A 21,159-nucleotide genomic window follows, 5' to 3' on the forward strand; every position below is an offset into this window, starting at 1 on the left:
AATGCACTCGAAGTCTTACCTACATAAGACTCATTTGCATGTGGGACTAAAGCGTAGGCCTGGCAATTTCTGACACGATCCGATAACCCGACACGACACGACACGAAATTAACAGGTGTTTGGGTCGACACGATAATGAATCGGGTCGTTATCGGATAACCCGATAAGCACCTGTTAAGATAACGGGTTGATTCGGGTATACACGTGGGTAACACGATACACGATAAGCATAATATTGTTTTTATAATTTTATAACTCTAAAAAAATACTATAATAATTATATACATTAATTTTACAATTTTATACCCCTAAAAATTATAATAAATATATATATTAAATTAACTATAAAATTTATAATAATTATAATAATTATATATACTATAATAATTATACCCCCAAAATATTAAGTATATCTATAATAATTATATATATATATATATTAAATTTTATAAAAACTATAATAATTATTAATTAATAATTTAATATGCATGATGCATTGCATGATTTTGCATCCATTGAAATTTGATGTGATTTGTTTCCATTCAAATTTCAATAATCAATTTCTTGCCGTTGCCAACTTGCCGTCCTTTTTGAAAAAAAAAAATGGAGTGAAAATGAAAATGTTAAAAAAAGTTGAAAATGAAACAAAAAAGTGAGGGAATTAGGGAAAGATGTTGGAGGGAAAAGTGAAAATGATAAGAAAAAGTTGAAAAGGAAACAAAAAAGAGAGGGAAAAAAGAAAATTAATAGAAGTGGTGAGAAATTTTTTTTTTTTAAGTAATTAACTTTTTATCACACACATGACTGTCATGACATATCTCACTATTTTTATAATGACACACGTGACACGTGATGTATGTACTATTCCGTGTACCAGTCAATTATAATTTATACGTACAAAATAAATAGATTTAAATCTACTTAATAAATATATATACACACACACACACACGGAACTTGATTGATGGCATACGAATTCTCCAAAACTAATTTCAACGATCCAAACCGTCAAAATTGTTTGTATATGCTTGGAGATCACATCAGCAAAAAATCACAAAAAAAAAAAACATTCAGAGATCAGGTAACGGGACAAAGCTTTTCAACGGTTATAAACGAAATATCACGATTTAACAGTTATTTTAACTCCGATTTTGATGATTTTTTATAACTACACTCCTTGACCCTATATGAATACAATGAATGAATTCGATCTTCAATTTAAAATATTTACACAAGTGAATACCACAAAATCTTATGTTATACTTAATGAAAATATAAATAAACTCTAAGTATTAGTCAATCTATTGTTTTACGAATTCTCCAAAACTAATTTCAACGATCCAAACCGTCAAAATTGTTTGTATATGCTTGGAGATCACATCAGCAAAAAATCACAAAAAAAAAAACATTCAGAGATCAAGTAAACGGACAAAGCTTTTCAACGGTTATAAACGAAAAATCACGATCTAACGGTTATTTTAACTCCGATTTTGATGATTTTTTATAACTACACTCCTTGACCCTATATGAATACAATGAATGAATTCGATCTTCAATTTAAAATATTTACACAAGTGGATACCACAAAATCTTATGTTATACTTAATAAAAGTATAAATAAACTCTAAGTGTTAGTCAATCTATCGTTTTACGAATTCTCCAAAACTAATTTCAACGATCCAAACCGTCAAAATTATTTGTATATGCTTGGAGATCACATCAGCAAAAAATCACAAAAAAAAACATTCAGAGATCAAGTAACAGGACAAAGCTTTTCAACGGTTATAAACGAAAAATCACGATTTAACGGTTATTTTAACTCCGATTTTGATGATTTTTTATAACTACACTCCTTGACCCTATATGAATACAATGAATGAATTCGATCTTCAATTTAAAATATTTACACAAGTGGATACCACAAAATCTTATGTTATACTTAATGAAAGTATAAATAAACTAAGTGTTAGTCAATCTATCGTTTTACGAATTCTCCAAAACTAATTTCAACGATCCAAACCGTCAAAATTGTTTGTATATGCTTGGAGATCACATCAGCAAAAAATCACAAAAAAAAAAACATTCAGAGATCAAGTAATGGGACAAAGCTTTTCAACGGTTATAAACGAAAAATCATAATTTAACGGTTATTTTAACTCCGATTTTGATGATTTTTTTTTATAACTACACTCCTTGACCCTATATGAATACAATGAATGAATTCGATCTTCAACTTAAAATATTTACACAAGTGGATACCACAAATCTTATGTTATACTTAATGAAAGTATAAATAAACTCTAAGTGTTAGTCAATCTATCGTTTTACGAATTCTCCAAAACTAATTTCAACAATCCAAACCGTCAAAATTGTTTGTATATGCTTGGAGATCACATCAGCAAAAAATCACAAAAAAAAAAAACATTCAGATATCAAGTAACGGGACAAAGCTTTTCGACGGTTATAAACGAAAAATCAAGATTTAACGGTTATTTTAACTCTGATTTTGATGAATTTTTACAGCTACACTCCTTGACCCTATATGAATACAAAGAATGAATTTGATCTTCAATTTAAAATTTTTACACTAGTGGATGTGGATATCATAAAATCTTATGTTATAATTTATATACTTAATAAAAGTATGAATCAACTATAATATTAATAATTATATACATTAATTTAATAATTTTATATCCCTAAAAAGTAAAAACTATAATAATTATATAGATGTAGGTGTAAATTGAATACAATTTCATGATGATCGATGTAAATTGAAGATTTTGTAAATGGAGGTGTAAACTTTTGAGAAAGACTTACAATCTTAAAAACAAAAACTCTTTATCCTTGCACATTTAATATTTGTAATATATTAGTAGTGTATGTATTATTTTTTTTATTAAGCTTTTATTTTCGAGTGTAGATATAATACTTGAACGAGAAATGTTTTAATGTTTTGAAGTAATATTTATGTGGCGATGTGTGGTATGTGCAAATTTAAAAAAAAATATTTTTTTCTTAACGGGTCATAATGGGTCATAACGGGTCGGGTCACTTTACCCGTTGGGTAAAGTGACACGACCTGTTAAGGACCCGTTAAGATAACGGGTGTGACACGACACGACCCGTTAAGATAACAGGTGTTACATGAAAACGACACGAACACGATAGACACGACCCGTTTGCCAGACCTACTCCAACCAAAGGATGGCCAAATGACTCGTTTTAGCCTTTTGACTCTCCAAAAAATTAATATTTTAATGAACAGTGCATGGTCATATTTCTTACCATCTCCAATCATGGGCCAAAGGGCCATAGGGCCCGTTTTAGTCCTGTCACAAAAAACCGTCCCCAATTGAGGGCCAAAGGGTCATAGGGCCAAACATAATTTATTATTTAAATTTAAAAACTACAACAACTTAAATTTAAAAACAACAACTTAAATTTAAAAACTACAACTTATATTTAAAAGCTACAACTTATATTTAAAAACTACATTAACTTGAATTAAAAAATTACAACAACTTAAATTTAATATCCATAATCAACATCATCTTCATCATCTGCCATTGTAGAAGTATAGTCAGAGGTAAACAATTGCCGCCGGGTCATAATATCTTTTTTTTTTTCCTATCAAAATAGGCCTTACTCATTAGACTGTAATTTGAAGTGTTCCTTTCCATATTCTTATTATCCATCTCTTCTTGTATTTGTTTGGCACGTTCTTCATGCCTATGGTTCCTTTCTTCTGCGGCAATGGATTTTTCCTCCACCATTAATCACAATGAGGCCGCCACTTCTTGTTGAGCGGCGTAATCATCATTTGCCTTACCCTTTTCCTTCAACCTTCAGGCCTTGTTTCGTCCCATAACCCTAGGTATGGAACCTTCATCTAAAGATGGATTTTCTACCTTTGTTTGTTGAATGAAGGAGATCCATCTTCATCCATATCTACAGTTAAGGATGCAGTTCCGAACACCGGCGTATGACTTACTCTATATTGAGGTGGATCTTCAAAAAACACCCACCCTTTACAAATTTCCCAACAACTGTGAAATTGAAAAGGTTTCGAGCTACCCTCCATATACAATTTCTCCACTTGGCGTACCTAGAAAATATAATTACAAAAATTAAATGAAATTAATTTATGAAATAAATGTAATATAATTAAATATAATTACAAAAATTAAAGGAAATTAATTTATGAAGTTAAATGTAATATAATTAAATATTTAAAATAAATTGTGAAAACACTTACTTCGTCGTAGTAATTAGCGCCGCTTTCATGTCTACTTGCAACTACTAACAGTGCTTGATGCCATTTGTTCAAGCTTGGCTGAAGATGTTTCTTCCATCTTGAAGAACAACTCTTGTGGTTTCTGATATTCGGTGGAGTGGTTCATTCGTAGAACTCTAAGTATTTTTTGGACGCACGAGTCCAAACACCTTCACTTGTTTGAGAACTCCCCCTCACACTATCTTCCGACACCCATCTATAAGCCCTGCAAAGAGCTTCATCTTCTTTTTTAGTCCAAGCCCTACCTTTCATTGCAGACAAGGCCATTTGAAAATTATTGAAAAAAATTGAAGGAAATATTTTTGGAAGAGGTAAGAAAATATGAGAATTGAAACAGTGTAGGAATGGTGAAGGAATGATTTAGGTATTTATAGGAAAAAATAGATTTTTTTAAAATAAAATTTGACCCAAAAAACCAATAAAATAAAAATAAAATAAAATAAATTCAAAAGCCAATGGTAATTGTCGTCAGCTAGCCGTTGGGGATTAAAAAATAAAGCCCGACCCGAGGCCAGCATGCTGGTTCATTTGAACCGACTGGTTGACCCTTTGGCCTTTTTTTGTTCAGTGGAGCCCACAAGCCCTTTGACTTGGCCCTCGGTTGGAGATCGTTTTCAGGCTATTTTCGACCTTTTGAACCCTTCAGTTGACAATGACCTAACTGGGCTGATTGAGCCCAATGGGCAAAATTTGAAATCAAGGCCCCACCCTCGGCCCAGACAAATGAGCCCAATTAGGCCCATCCCCGCCAATACAAGACCCTCAGCTATTCCCTGAGATTAGGGAATTGTTTTTGAAGTTTGGTACTAAAGTGCTTTTATAACAAATGGGTATAAAAAAAACTAAGCTAAAAAAGATGTTTGGTAAACACTTAAAAAAAGTTTATTTTCACAATTTTTAATAAAAAAAAAATATATAAAATAATCAAAATGAGTTTATTCTCACAGCCCAACATGTCAAACCAACACTTAGCTTCAGCAGCTTCCCGTTTTAAAACCTCACTCAAGTCCCAGTCACTTACACAAAAAAAACTACAGCAGCAGCAGCAATGGAAGCCCAATCGGAAGGCGGAGATGAACCCACCATAGCTGGCATCAGAACCATGGCTCAACAGCTCGAAGCTAATATGGAGTCTCAGCGCACCACCCAGCTCGAACTCCTCTCTTACCTCCAATCCCAAATTGTCCCCGCCATTGATCTCTCTCTCAAGGTCCTCTCCGCCTTCAATGACCGACATTTTACTCCAACGCCTCCTCTCCCAGATTCCAAACCAAACCCCAGAAACCCGGTCGAACCAGTTCTCCCTTCGACCCCAGAAGCCTAGAGCAGCCGCCTACCGTCCCCTGCGCCAAAACTCACAAACCCAATTGAGCAAAGCCCGAAGCTTTCTCCGAAACAGGAGAATTCGGAGCCAACCCACCAACCCGAACGGGAGAAATTCAGCCCTATTGATGAGATGGCGAATCCATTGTCTCTGGTTCGGGCCATGGTGGCGGTTTGCTTGCTTGAAATTGTGCCCTTTTGTCGAATTGACTCGTCGGCGGTGTTGAGAAAGCTCGAGAGCGGCCAGAAAGCGACTGTGGAGAAGAAGGCAGCGCTGCGCGAGATGGGAGGAGAGTCCGGGGCGATATTGGCGGTGGAGATGGCGTTGAGGTCAATGTTGGAGGAGAATGGTGGGGTTGAGTTGGAGGAGTTTGTGGTGGGTGGTAAGTCGAGGATTATGGTTTTGGGGATTGACCGGACTCGGCTGATGAAGGAATTGCCTGAAAGCAAGCAATTTCAGAGTCGAGATTCGAATTCGAGAGATGGGAATGGGAATTTGAGTCAGAGTCAGCAGCAAGTGGTGACTAGCGGCCGCGGAGGTGATGGTAGTGGTGGAGGGGTGTTTGGGATGGGAGGGCCTAGTTCAAGGCCAATGCAAGACATGTGGATGAACCCTAATGATACTCACATGTCCGATTTGCCGCCTATGTTCCCTGGGAGTGGACAACCGGGTTCATTTATGGGTCCAAGGGGTGCTCCTAGTCCTAGAGTTATGGGCATGATGGGAATGCTTAGAGGGATGGGTGGTGTTCCTCCAAATGCAACAATGGATGGCCCCGATTCGGTGTCGTATAAGCCGCAGAGTGAAGAGGAGGAACTGAAGGATGTTGAGGCATTGCTGAATAAGAAGACTTTGAGGGAGCTGCAGAAATAAAAAACAGGTGAGGAGATTTTGGACCTCATTCACCGGCCAACTGCGAAGGAGACTGCTGTAGCTGCCAAGGTTTGTCAATGCCATTATTTTTATTTGTATCGTCATCTTAACAAATTCATGGTTCTTTCTTTAAAAGACTACCCGATTAACCTGGAAATCTGCCATATGTCAAAACTATTTCCTGTCTGTTAACGAAACAATAAGTAGGCATAAGATTACAGAAGGTCATGTGGTTTACCTTATGTGTCAAAGGTTTATGGGAAGTTCTGTTTTTGGTAATATCGCCCTTGTGAGCTATGTCATTTCACAATTTAGTAAAATCTCTAATTTTTGTCAATGTGTATTGTTAAAAAGATTGGAGATTTGACTAAGATTGGTGATTGGCATAGACCACGAGTATATTGTCAAAAAATTAAAGCATGTGACTTACCTTCCACTTCATTTGATTCGCAACATATATTACCATCCACTTGGACCATTTGTGAGTAGTGATGTGGGTATGAAATGATCATAATGTTCCTGCACATAACGTTCGTGGATGCTTTATTACAAATTCATCGAAATAGGAGATTCAACTAAAATTGGTAAGAGGTGTAGACCACTGGAGTTAGTGTTAACGATTTTAGAAGAATTGAGACTTGCCTTTTCATATAGAATAAACCACGAGAAATTTTTTTCTTGGGCAGTAATGCCACCATGCCCACCACCATGTGGTCTTACTAATCTAGCACTGTAACACATGGTGGTGACGGGTTTATACTTTAGGGTCATGTATCAGTAAATATATGTGTTATGACACAGGTTGATTGTTAACATTTGGTGGTGTTACATTCACACCAAAAGTTACCCATAAACAGTGGACCATATGTGAGTTTAAGCCTAATAAGTATTAATGTGATTTTTTTCATATTCCCCTTCAACTTGTTGATCAAGAGAACCAAATTAATGCTTTTGGGTTCTGTAATTAATGAGGCGGCGACTTTTGGCGATTTGTCCAGAACATATTATTTTGCGTACAGTTTGTTCTGCATTTTACATATGGGACTCAATTATTTCGTGGACTCATTGCTTGCACCTTAGAAATGCTCAAACTTTGAACTTCTTAAGTTTACGGGACTGGTTGCACCAGCAGGAAAGTCTGAAGTCAGTTGTATTTTTTTGTTTCAGTTCAAAACTAAAGGTCGTTCACAATTGAAGGAATACTGCTCATCCTTAACAAAGGCGGACTGCCATCTTCCGTCTAATTCCGTACTTGCTTGTGAGAAGGTGGGTAAGATATAATGAGTTAGCTGTTCTTATGAGCACTAAACAGGCATTTGGTCATGATTTCTTAATTACTGAAATCAGAATACTGCCTCTTGCTTGTCATTGTTTTTTCTGCATTGCACCATTTCAATTTGAGCATGCTTCTACTCTAAATGTTTATGTTTGCAGTTTGGGTTTTTAACTAGCTAATAATGTGCTGAAATACCCCAAAAATTCCTGCTGGCAAGTGTAATGGTACTAAATGAATGAACTCTGTTTTAATTTTGACTTACAGCATCCCCTTTTGGAGGATTGTCTAATTGGTTTTTCCTGTTTCAGAAATGGAAATATGTCTGTATTTGCTATTTTCCTATTCACTTAGTTATTTTTATGTGAACTTATTCGAAGTTTTTTTTGGTGATTGTATTTCGAATTTTTATCCTGAAATTACTGCAAATAACTTCGATCGTAGTACTTAAAACTATGTAGGTTTTCACTTGTCATTTTATTCTCTCTTTCATCAGGTTCATTTTAGGCGAATAATCGCTCTACATACTAATGTCAATTTAGGAGACTGTTCTTTTCTAGACACTTGTCGTCGCATGAAGGGAAACGTTACCCCCATCCCATTACTTGAGTGATAAACTAAATTTATTCTAATGACTACTTTTCATGAAGTATTACACTTTTCTCTTCATTGTTAGACGTGCAAGTATGTCCACTATGAACTTGATCCAACACCTGATGTCTCACACATGATGATGGGGCCTCGAGATATCGGTCCCCCTAGACAATTAAGGCCCCAGCGTGCTGAATACTGTTCCGAGGTTGAACTTGGTCAACCACAGTGGATTAACTGTGATATACGCAACTTTAGAATGGACATTATAGGGCAATTTGGAGTGATAATGGCAGATCCACCATGGGACATTCATATGGAATTGCCCTATGGGACAATGGCTGACGATGAAATGCGCAATCTTACTGTTCCAGCATTGCAGACGGATGGTCTGATTTTCCTTTGGGTCACTGGATGTGCAATGGAGCTTGGGCGTGAATGGTATGTGTATACTTTGGCCATCTGTCAACTATGTGTTTCCTGATACATATAATCAAAGATGCTTAATTGGATCTGCTTATTCTTTGGCTTTGGCTCACTGAAATACCACCCTCCTTCCAGTTTAGAACTTTGGGGATACAAGCGAATTGAGGAGATAATTTGGGTAAAGACTAATCAAACTCCAACGAATAATTAGAACAGGGCGGACTGGCCACTGGCTTAATCATAGCAAGGAGCATTGTCTTGTTGGAATAAAGGGGGAACCATTAGTAAAAAGAAATATCGATGCTGATGTCATTGTTGCCGAGGTCAGAGAGACAAGCCGGAAGCCAGATGAGGTTAGGGGAATATACTTCGTCTAATTCTGCAGTGAAATTCCTATTTGAATATAGTTCTTCCTAATGCGCTTACAGGGTGAACAATAATATAATTTGTACTTTTTCCCTTACAAGTTAAGAGGTGGTAATCTAGAAGTTGTTGCCTTCTTCTAGATAGTTTTATCATGATTATCGTCTTTATATTATCATTATTTGTTTAATATTGTCTTTATATACACTCCTGCAGATGTATCCTTTGCTGGAGAGGGTAAGTCCAAGGACAAGAAAGCTAGAACTGTTTGCTCGCATGCACAATACTCATGCAGGGTATGATTTCTTGACTGCCGGTTGCAATCGTTAAATGAGGTTCCTTCATTGCTGTTGATCACCAACGTAGTAAGTAGTGACTTTTTGCATGAATTGATAATGAGGGTAGTCAAGGATCCTGTGACAACCGGTGACAATCTGAATCTAGCATTGTCTTTACGTTTCGTAGGTTAAAAGAGATTTGATTTACAACTCGTATAGGCAAAGTCTGCTATCATGCTAATGAGGGTAGATAAACATTATAACTCTTTCGGGTAATTATAATGCGTTTACCATTGTTTATTCCCTCTTGTTGTCTGTGGGCCCTTTAGTTGAAGATCAAGCTTTCTAATCCTCCACTCGTTTGCAGACAGACATCCCATTTATGAGCATTTTTTGCTTCCCATCTTGTCAGGGGACGGATAAGAATTACTGAGAGGCGAGATACTTTCTTACTTTTAGCCATGCGGGGTGGCTTTTCATATGTGTGTCCCAAAGTGACGTCCATTTTTTGGATTATGGTTTTATGTTTTTCTTTAATTTTGTTCCGAACTATCTTGTTTCAGGTGGATGTCACTAGGTAATCAACTGAGTGGTGGAAGATTGGTGGATGAAGGCCTGCGTGCACGATTCAAAGCTGCGTATCCGGTTGTGGAGGTGCAGCCCGCCTCCCCACCCAGGCCCTCTGCCACGGAAGTCGACTCTAATGCTGCCCAAATGCGGAGTCCATTCTCAGAACCTGCAGTTCCGGAGGCACCCTATGCTGCCTCTGAAGTGAGGCCATCACCAATGGATGTTGAAATAGCCGGTTGAGTATCCATTTGATCCATCACAATTACCCAACCAAAACAGCGTTCCGTTGTTTGTACTAAGATGTCGAAAGGAAGTCCCGCCCGGCCCTTGCTCGGATTATGATAGTAAGTAATGAGGTTGAGAGGGACTCCATGATCGTCGTCGATTTTGTCAGATGTGTCTACCTCTTTTTAGTATTAAGATAAGAAGAAAGAAAAAAAAATCGGTAGTACAACGAGGCTTAGATAGTGTACTTCTGTGCCATATATAATCGAGTATGCAATGTTTTACAGTTACTATAGTTCTGAGCTTATGATGTTTGTTCGTTATTTACTGCTGTTGTTCCCTGGTAGTCGCGTGTGTGCATCCGGTGCATCCAAAGGCAATTATAATTTTGATAGGCTTTTGGATCGGAATTTGAACTCTTTGATTCTAATCCGATGCATTTAAGAACAATTTGTATGACACGAGACATGAACATACAAAGTGAAATTAATAAATGTTTTTATATTATTAACACAAAATGTTACCATGACAATGCACTTATGCAATACAAGTCTTAAAATTCGTATGAGTGACAAAATTTTCTCATTTCTTGCACTTTATTTATTTTTTATCAATGATATGCTGCATAATTTTGATTGGACCCACATAAGAATGTAAAATGGAGGGACCAGGATTGTATGCCCTTCCACTGCCGGTGCCCTCCTGTACTCTCCTATTTTGTGTGATCACGGTTAAACAACGTCAACATTTTATATTGTTTTTTTTTTATAGAGATACTAAGACAAAAATGAATAGTAATATGAAATGTTAACGTGGTTTAACCGTGACCACACAAACAAGAGAGTACGGGAGGGCACCAGAAATGATAAGACAAAAATGAATAGTCATATAAAATGTTGACATGACTTAACCGTGACCACACAAACAGGAGAGCAAACAATCCTTGTACAAGATGGAGATGGACATTGTCACACCATAGTGGGTGAGAGATTTTTCAAAGTGTTCTAAACACGCAGAGGTACTCTATACGTTATTATGTGCGCAGAGGAAAGTTTTTTTTTTTTTTTTTCAAAATGTTTGTTTATTTTTCACTTGTATAATAACATATTGCATATCTGTTATATTTCTCTTGTCGCAGGCGAGCAACATGCTCATCCAGCTGGAAACTTAATAATTATATAAACTACTAGAACTGGTCACCACCACAATCAGCGGGCGGGGTTCTGTCGGCCTCTCCTGGTTCTTTGACATGGGGAGGAAACCAATGTTATCTTTCTCGATTATCAAAAAAGTAACCCACTTTGTAACCTTCTCTTTGAGGTAAATGATATCCTTTTACACCCCCTCTCAATCCAAAAAATTTGAAATATCAGATAATTAATACAATTATATTTCTATTTCTCTCGCGACGATTTTCCGAAAACTCGGAGTTTCGCCAAAAGAAACCAAAGAACAGTAATTCTGGTACTTTGCTTTATTCTATTGAATTAACAAAAAGAATTACGAAACCACAACCTCCATACTATTGAACCAATATTAATGGTAAAAAGAAAAAAGAATCACTGTCCAAACGTGGGGAGAAAATTCAACTCATCTATGTTGAAGCTCTTCAAAGATTACCACTGTGTAATGCAAACACCCCAAATCCAACAACCGCTGCTGCGAAAACCGGAAACCTTGGCGACGGTGCAGAAGAATGCGGTGCAGAAGTAGGCGGAGCCGGGATGCTGCCGAAGACGGTGGGATAAGAAGGAGCGGAAGCATCCAATGCACTGGGACCGGCGGAGGGAGAGTAAGCAGAGCCATTGCCCGACAGAAAAGAAATGTGCAGCTTCTGGTTCTGTTGGCAATGGCCCGGTTCGCCGCTGGTGAAGTAGAAATCCCCCAATGTGGTGAAATTGAAGAGAGAGTTGCCGTCGTTCATGGACAAGATTGGATCTTTGAGGTTGCAGCTGCTGTAGGATTGTGCTGTCACTTGAATCACAGAGTCTTGGCTTGGTGGGTACAAGAACACTGCATATTGAGAACCAAAATGAGAAAGGCGATATTCTAAACTATTCTATTCGAACTTGTTGCAATGGGGTCAGGACATTGTTCTCGCCCTCGCATGAATGTCCTGGCCCACACATGAGAGAAATGAAACTATTTGGTCTTCCTTTTGTTGTTTTAGTGATTTGTTCGACAATTTGATATTCTAAACCACTATACATTACTGAGAAAGGCGATTTGAGGTGGGGTGCAATGAAACGGCCATACTGCTCAAGTCAACCGACCTAACCGAGATATGTGAATTGGTAATGAGAAAAAAGGAAGAAGAAACTTACAAAGAGAATCTCCAAGCTTGAATTGGTGGTATTTTGACCATTTGGTGTAGGCTTGTGGATTTGCAGAAGTTGGTATTCCCCAAGCATCTAGATCTCCTACTTTGTACTGGTAGCAGAGCACCTGGGACTGTATTAGCATGAGGAACTGCAGAGCCAATAGGAACTGGAATCTTGGAGTTCTGAGATTGGCCATCTCTCTCTCTCTCTCTCTCTCTCTCTCTCTCTCTCTCTAACTTGAGAGTCTTGAATTTAAGAGAGAGTTTTAAGAATTAGTCACAGGCTGGAGGGCAAGTCCTATTGGCTATGAGGGTGTCTCTGCAGACAGACAGCCCGAAGACAGAATTACCAAATGCCCTGGTTTGTGTGAGATTGGGCAAATTAAGCTAATGGTTTCCATCTTTTAAAATTGTCAAAAGACTCGATGCAAACCAGCCAGCTGTCTCAAAAAGAGTAAAACATCAAAAGAATATTAAAAACAGGGTATGTTTACACATCTGTTTATTTGTTTATTTCTGATTATCAAATTAGACAAAAAAATTATGGAAGACATGTAAGAGAAGGATTTAGGTGAGACAACCATTGCCACCGTTGCATCTCGAGTCATTAATAAGAAATTATTTGGAAAGTTTTTACAGATGAAATTTTTTTTTTTTGAAAAACTTCGATGGTATAAGGAAAATTTTATTGATAATAAAAAAAAAATGTTACATATGATCAGGGATGATATAAACCTAACTCCTCATAATACAAGAAAAAATAATTAAAAAAAATTGGGGACATAAACCTTACATTTATATAAACGAAAACAATAAAGATATAGGGGGAAAATGGGGATATGAAACCTAACACCTCTAAAGCTAAACCTACAAGTGTAAATCTGCAAAACAAATCAAGCAACATCACAGGTTAAGAAAAGAAAATAAGACAGTTAGACAAACATGTATGTCGATATGCACATTAATTTGAGAAGCGGAAGCCAAAAAAGCCAGCATAGTCTGAAAACGAAGCACCACGGGCCACCACTAGAGAGGAATCATGTCATACCAAAGTTGGAGAAGACAAGTCCATGTTAGCAAAATTGTTCAGAACAACAGTTCCCTCGCGATATATGTGAGAGGCGTAGAAAGTCATTTCCGAATGCGGTCCAAACAAATAGACCATTGTCTACGAAGGGGTCAAGGAGGATCGAAATCAGTCGATTGGAGAGCAGAAATAACACTAGAAGAATCATTTTCTAACCAAAGACAATGTCAACCCAACTGATATGCAAACTCCATATCAATAATAATTGCTGATAATTTTGCAAAGAAAAAGTTATGATAACTGATCCTTTGAATTTGGAGATATCTCATTATCTCAAATTGATCACGCATTATCAAACGTTTTAAATTGCATATATAATGGTGCGTTGTTACCTTAAGAGTTTGCTCATATAGGGTGAAATTGGAAAACCAAAAAACATATGGCCAATGATGTCAAATGGACAAGTTGGGATGGTGATGCATGAATTCAACTCCAAATGGGATTGGAAATTTTCATTTGAATATTAATTGGGAGTATAAATTGAGTTTGTAATTGGATCATCGTCATCTAGGGAAGAAATGAAGGAACATGCGAACCTGTCACCTTTCCACATGCTTTGTCTTCTGGATTCGGTCAGAGGAGGGCACTCACTAACAGCTACTTGGTGGTTGTTTAAGGTTTTATTAAATTATAGTCAAATCTATGATAGATAAATAAATAAATAGAACATGCATATCAAAACTTTTTTATTGCCCAATAACAATTGATAATTAATTACATTCTCTATGTAGATGTTTATTTACTTGAAATGTTAAATAAACTCTCTTAAAAGTGAACTTTTTATGAACTATATGTCATTTCATATTTTTTGTACATAGAAATTAACGTTAAACTGTGAGGTGACAAAAAAAAAAAATTTCAGTGTGCTTGGAACAAGGGATGATATATCATGTGTCATTATACAAGTGGTGAGATACTTGTGTTAAAAAATTAACAACTTGAAAATAAAACTTCCCTCCACTTATATAATGAAACATGGTGTATCACTCGTATTCCTAACACAATGAAATTTTTTTTGTAACATAAAATCTATGGAGAGTTTCAATTTAAAAGAGTTTTCTTAGCATTTCTCTTAATATTATTCCTCTCCAACTAAGAAGACAATGTCAACATTCTCTCTGTTGGTTTTATGGAGTTCATATTCACATAAATTCAAGAGTGCAATGTCACACATTTTTAAATTAGAAATGTAAGGAATACTACAATGTTAACATTCTTTTTATTTTATTTTTAATTTTTTTATATAAGCGATACGACTGAAGGGAGAATTTGAACTTGGGACCTCAAGTGCATTTAATCAACTGACCTACAAGCCTACTGTGAATGTTAACATTGGCCAGAGTTCAAATTTCAAAGATGACAGTTGTTGGATCAAAGAAAAAAACAAACTCAGTCTCAAATTTCATAGACGATAGTCGTATCAAAGAAGGAAAAACAGAAACTTTAATGAAGCATCCTGATGGTTTCTAACATCAACAGTGAAAAAAATAAACATGATGCAGGCATCAGTACACTAATTGGAGAATACATTAACCGCACATAGTAACCAGACTCGTTAATTAGTCATTAACTGCCCCATCCCTGAGCTAATATTAACCCACGAATATAATCATTTATAAAAATATATATGAATAGTCCACTTTATTCGCCAAATTAAATTTCTTAATGCTGCACGACCTACATGTTCTAGAAGCAGAGTGCATATAAGCGGAAAGAGATGAGGATCCCTTACACCTAATCCACTCAATTAAGAGATCGGAATCTTTAAAATTTGATCCAACGATTAAAATTATAATAATTTTTAAAGAAAACATCTGTTTGTAGTCGTTGAATTAAATTTTAATGGTCCGGATCCGGAGAGGATCCCTTTCCCATATAAGCCATCTATAAAGAAAAACACTTGCAATGCCTTGTCTTATTCGTGATACCAATATTTACGCAACTTGGCGGGTTCGATCCCAACCAATTCACTTCCTTCTTAAAATTTAACCATCTAACTCACTTCCACAATCATTTATCAAAAAAACTAGTAACTTTAACAATTAAAAAGTAATAAGCAAGTGACTTTCGCTGATGCATTTTTTTTTTTTTCGTTTCCTAATTTTAGGAATTAATAAGATAAATGGAAGGACAATTTTACTGTGTAAGTTGGATTGAAAGTTTATATTCCAACCCCTAAAATTCTTTATTAAAATGTTAATTCTGAAATCTGTGTATTTTAAATATATTAGACAGGAATTGGAACGTATGAGATTTTGAATCTGTAATCATGTTCTTTTTTCAACATTTGCCATCCAATAGGCTTTTTCAGGTTCAGGTTTGAATGAAGCTTATTCCAATTAAGAGTGCATAAGAAGAAAATAAGAGTACGAAAATTATTGTAGATATCTTTGCCTCCAATCGAATCCCTCTAATTACGCAATTTGGCCGGCAATTTGACCTTTATTATGAAAACACCCATGGACCCATACACCACAAAAGAAATAAAACGAAAAAAAAACCCCACTTCAAAATTTACAAATAAGCGAGTCCAAAATTCTAATTATTTTCGTCAAAATTTCTCCCCGCCAATAAGGAAAGCGTTCAACAAGCTCTCTCTTCATTCGCTCCAGTACTTCTCATCAGCATCCTTCTCATCCTCCTGCTCATCATCTGCACCGTCCATCAAGCTCATCTTGAACCTCTTCACGTCCTCCACCGCCGCGCTTCTGAACAGCCCTACATCGACGGCTCCCGACACCATGTGGTATCCACGTGTCCCCAAATCGCGAGGCCCGTCATGGGGCATAGCGAAGCCAGCCAAGTAGGCCCCACCACCTTTGGGGTCGGACCCCAGCACGGCCTTCTCGGCCTTTTCCATCATTTTCCTCACGTTCTTGTTCGCGGGGTCCCACAAGTACCCCACGCTGGCGCTCAGATCCAACGGCCCCATCTGAATACAGTCGACTCCATCGACGGCTGCGATGTCCTCCGCGTGCTTCACGCCGTCCTCGCTTTCCACCTGGCACATGATCAGCAGCTGGTCCTCGTAATTACTCAAATACCCCTCGTCGATGCCGTAGTTGGAGGCGCGAACGACGGTGTGGGCGGACCCACGGACGCCGGCGGGAGGGAAGAGGCAGTAGGAGACGGCCTTCTTGGCGGCCTTGGAGGATTCGATCATGGGGAACATGATGCCTTGTGGGCCGAGATCTAGGGCTTTTTTGGCCCAAGTTGCGGAGGTCTCGGGTAAGCGAAGAATAGCGGGGGTTTGGGTGGCGGCTAGGGCGTGCAGGCAGGAGAGGGCTTCGGGGATGCCGCCGGGGCCATGCTCCATGTCGACGACGACGAAGTCGTAGCCGGAAAGGCCGGCGATCTCGGCGATGGTGGGGGAGAAGGAGAGGAGGAAGAGGCCGTAGAGGGTCTCGCCGTTTTGGAGGCGGGATTTGAGCGTTAGGGAGGAGGGGGAGATGGAGGTGGTGGTGGTGGTAATGGTGGTTGTGGCGGTGGATTTGATTGAGAAGGTGGCGGGTTTAGAGGTGAGGTTTAGGGTTTTGAGTGGCGAGATGGAATTGGGTTTGATGGGGATGATGGAGATGGGTTTTCTGAGAGATGATGAGGCGGTGTGTTTGGTGGTTCTGATAGCGGCCGCGGCGGGATAAGTGAGCGTGGCCATAGCTGCCGGTTGGTGTTTTGGTTTATGGGAGAAGGCTCTCACTTTTCACTACACTGACTTGTGAGCTGTGTGTCGTCGCGACGCAGCTTAATGTTGGTGCGAGAGGAGAGACACTTGTCACGTATGCACGTGCGTGGTGAACTCTTGGAGCTCTCGCTGTGTAACCTGTATTCTACCGTACTCTAATGGCTGCAGTCCGCTCCGTTCCATGGAAGTCTTTCTCGTCTCAGGCTTTTTCCCGTCTCGTGGCATGACGGGAATTGAGAAATTAGATTTTGTTAGCACACATTTAAGACAACTTATATTATGCAAACATCTGAATAATGATGTAAAAGGCTAAACGGATAGATATATGCTCAACCGAAATAAAATTACATTTTCCAGGTCAATCATCAATAAAACTGACGTTCCACATTCCATATACCAGTTCAAATCGCAGCATAAAATGTTTACTTAGTTAACCTTAATAGGGAAAATTTCGAATACAATATCAAAAAACGAATAGAGAGACAAAATTGGCCCTGAGAATAAAGAAACGGGCTTAAGTAACAGAAATTAGCGAAGAAGAAACTGAAATGCCGAAGATTTGGTAATCAGAATTGGTAACAAACAATGCAAGTCAATCTGCTCAATCAGACTTCAAACTCGCTTTTGCCATGGCAAGAGCACCTTCATAACTTTGATTTCCTCCGATAAATCCACTCATGTGAACGAAAACACATCCGGGAATCCCAGCCTCCTTTGAGAGCTCCTCATCCCTAAGCCCCCGCCATTGTGATGCAAGAGCCTTTCGGCTCTCAAATCTATCAGGAGCGACTGCCACCGCTTGAACTCTCCAGTGTTTGCTTCTATCATCCTGCATATCGTTTTTTTATTGTAATATTAAAATTAGGGACTCTTGTCCACGTAAAAACTGCAGACATATGATTAGCTTCATATCTAAATGAAACGTAAAGGTCACCTAAAACATTCTTTTCTTTTTCTTTATTTCTTTTTTGCTAAGAAAGGAGAGATATCGTCAACTAGAAATGAGGCCAGAAAGTCGTGCAAGTACACACTACACTTCCAAATGATCCCAACAAATGTTCTTTAAATCTACTTACATTTCCGATAGCTCTTAAAGAAGCTAAAAATATTTCGAATTGCGTCAAAAGAACTTGCATATTTACAGGTAAACAAGTTTCGTAATGCCAATACTCTCTTAACATGTATTATATCCATTATTGGGACTCCGGTTTCCTAATATTTTCTTTGCACATAATAAAGTCACAAGCAGGAATTTTCCCAATCTCCTTTCTACCACCTAAATGCATTTATACTTTATACAGATCAATGGAAGGAAAAATTACTAAGATAAAAAAAATAAAATAAAAAGAACAAGGACACCAGATAAATAAAGGTACCTGATAGAGAACATATTTGATGGGCGGCTCAATCTTCATTTCCTCTTCAAGTTCAAATAAATGAAGCTTCCACTGCAAGGAATAAAATAATATATACCGCTAAAAAACAGTTGAACGTAATGAAGAAATTGTAAAATTAATAGCATTAGCATTAGACAATGATATGAGAAAGCTTAAACCTAAGAGTATTTAACTGACAAAAATAAATAATACAGCATTGCATACTTACAGGGCAAAATCGATTCAAAACCATGATTTCACCACTTGGATCAACACTCCATCTTGCTAAGAGACACTCCATCACGATAGATCGAGCTGGTAACCATGATTTTGCATGAAAACGGACACTCTGAAATTTTGAAAAACAAGGTCATTGAAAAGGGATGCAAAATAAAAATTCCAACTAAAACACATCCTCATTAAAGCGTTCAACCCTTCTTTAATTTGGTTGTCCTCTACATGAGCAAATTCTACATATCCACCAAGTCTTAACGATAGGAAGACGTACACTTAAAAATTCACTGCCTGCAAGTTCCATTGCTCTTTGAAAGGCTTCATTCTCCTTTTCAGATGATTGATCAGGATCTATCCAATCCAAATTCAACCTGCCCACCCTTGAAGACAAGTGTGTATTATTCACATATCTTGGAGGCTGGTCCGTATCATACCGATTGATCCCATTGTCAACAGCATCAATTGCCTGTTACAAGTAATTGAAAGTGTCGAAAATACAGTTGGAATAACAAGAATTCATGTCAACATGAAACCGCTGAACATTAAAGAAACCAAACTGTGTAATGACAAATGACATTTCAATAAAAACTTATAGAATCAGGGAAAAAATGGCCTCATAATGGTTTTGTTCTAATTTATAACATAACAGGCTCTCAGCATCAACGATTCAATTCGAGTTCAAATGTAGTTAAAAATTAAAGGTAGCACGGCACCTATTCTACATTCGCATAGAAAATGAAGAAAAGATGCAGAATTTAGTAGTAACCTCCATAAAGCTTTTGTACACAGCCAAGAACAACCGTTGCACATCGAGGTGACCTTCATCGACCTGAAGCTCCTTCGCTATTATTTGCTTCCCGAAATGCTACAAATAGATTTAACACAAGTAAAGTTACACATTCGAAATTCCCATTACTTTAATCCATAAAAACAGATTTGACCATTTGAAGCAAATACCTTGTAAACCAGACCAGCACTGCTCAGCTTGGTCTTAAACCCGTGCCCGAAAACCTCCTCGAAACCCTTCTGGTGATGATCGTATCGATCCCGACTAGAATCATATATACCCCCAACATCAAGCACAGCATCCAGACCCTCCAAAACCTAAAACCCTCAAACAAACAATAACCACGACAATAAGAAATCACAAATTGCTGCAAATGGTTCGAATTTCAACCAAGTAACTTAATTTATCATCAATTTTCTCGGAAACCAAACAGAAAGTGGGAAAGGGATTGAAAACCAGGGGGTCGCGAGTGCGGACGATTTCGGCGTTGGAGAACTTGTCTGTGAGGCGAATCATGAAGCAGCCGAGGGCTTCATCGCAGTGGAAGCTGCCGTTATGGGTCCCCACTCGCTTAGGTGAAGTAGCGGCGGCCATGAGAGAGCGGGAGAGGTGGAGGTGTAGGCGGTGGTGGTAGGCGGGGAATGGGAGTGTGTGCTTGAACCCTCTGCCTACTAGCAGAAGCATGCCTTTGCGGGGATTTCAACAGTCGGGGAGTTATTTCTACAATTTCATTTATTATTATTTTACAATTAATTTCACACCTTATAAATGAAGTTTTGTGTTATACACATACATTTTATTATTTCTTACATACTTCTGTTAATTTTTTTTAATTGATTTTTTTTCAAATTTCATTAAATGGTTGAAAATTAAAAGAGTTGTGTGAGTAATAAAAAATGGTGTGTAGAGAATACTATTCCAAGTCAAATAGTCGAATGCATTTTTCAAGGCTCCATACCTAAATGAAGTAATAGAAATTAAAGAATATAGGGTTAATTACAAAAAACTACCTCAAGTATGGGTCAAATGACATTTTCATACCTCATCTTTTAAAATTGACAATGTCATACCTCATCTTACGAATTTGTGTCAATGTTATACCTTCCGTTAGTTTGGCCGTTTATTCTCAGTTAAATGCTGACGTGGCTTGATCTGGGACCCATTTTTATTAAAAAATTAATAAAAAAAATTATTAAAAACAAAAAAAATCATTTAATATTATTTAAATATTAAAATAATAAAAAAAATTATTTAAAAAAAAAAAAAAAAAACCAACGTCAATCTCCCTTTCCCCCCCCCCCCCCTCTCTCCCTTCTCCCCATCTTCATCTTCCCCTTTCTGCAACTACAACCCAGAAAAACAGAAGAGAAAAAAAAAAAAAATCAATTTGTTTTCCTTGCTCCTCACCCCCTCTTCTCCCACACCCACACACCCAATCTTCGCACCCCAACCT

General features: G+C 37.6%; 3 protein-coding genes and 1 pseudogene across 3 annotated transcripts; 1 reads left to right on the plus strand and 3 right to left on the minus strand.

The window, feature by feature from the left end:
• Positions 1 to 5,345: 5,345 nt before the first annotated feature.
• LOC103950148 lies at positions 5,346 to 10,715 on the plus strand (annotated as a pseudogene).
• Positions 10,716 to 11,679: 964 nt separating this feature from the next.
• On the minus strand, positions 11,680 to 12,916 carry LOC103950137 (mavicyanin-like). The gene is made up of 2 exons (XM_009361294.3): positions 12,545 to 12,916; positions 11,680 to 12,233 (listed from the first exon to the last, which is right to left on the minus strand). The coding sequence occupies exons 1-2, from the start codon at positions 12,735 to 12,737 to the stop codon at positions 11,830 to 11,832; spliced, it is 597 nt and encodes a 198-aa protein (XP_009359569.2). The 5' UTR covers positions 12,738 to 12,916; the 3' UTR covers positions 11,680 to 11,829.
• A 3,133-nt stretch (positions 12,917 to 16,049) lies between these two features.
• On the minus strand, positions 16,050 to 17,478 carry LOC103950135 (2-keto-3-deoxy-L-rhamnonate aldolase). The gene has a single exon (XM_009361292.3). It carries the CDS (start codon positions 17,280 to 17,282, stop codon positions 16,227 to 16,229), a length of 1,056 nt encoding a protein of 351 aa, XP_009359567.1. The 5' UTR covers positions 17,283 to 17,478; the 3' UTR covers positions 16,050 to 16,226.
• A 128-nt stretch (positions 17,479 to 17,606) lies between these two features.
• Positions 17,607 to 20,449, minus strand: LOC103950134 (MYG1 protein). Its single transcript, XM_048566667.1, has 7 exons — positions 20,163 to 20,449; positions 19,877 to 20,023; positions 19,686 to 19,784; positions 19,194 to 19,385; positions 18,915 to 19,034; positions 18,686 to 18,757; positions 17,607 to 18,138 (listed from the first exon to the last, which is right to left on the minus strand). Exons 1-7 carry the CDS (start codon positions 20,388 to 20,390, stop codon positions 17,911 to 17,913), a joined length of 1,086 nt encoding a protein of 361 aa, XP_048422624.1. The 5' UTR covers positions 20,391 to 20,449; the 3' UTR covers positions 17,607 to 17,910.
• Between the last annotated feature and the right edge of the window lie 710 nt (positions 20,450 to 21,159).

The sequence above is a fragment of a genome, unplaced genomic scaffold (genome assembly GCF_019419815.1).
Source record: "Pyrus x bretschneideri cultivar Hongxiangsu unplaced genomic scaffold, Pyrus_bretschneideri_v1 Contig42, whole genome shotgun sequence".
NCBI lineage: Eukaryota > Viridiplantae > Streptophyta > Magnoliopsida > Rosales > Rosaceae > Pyrus > Pyrus x bretschneideri.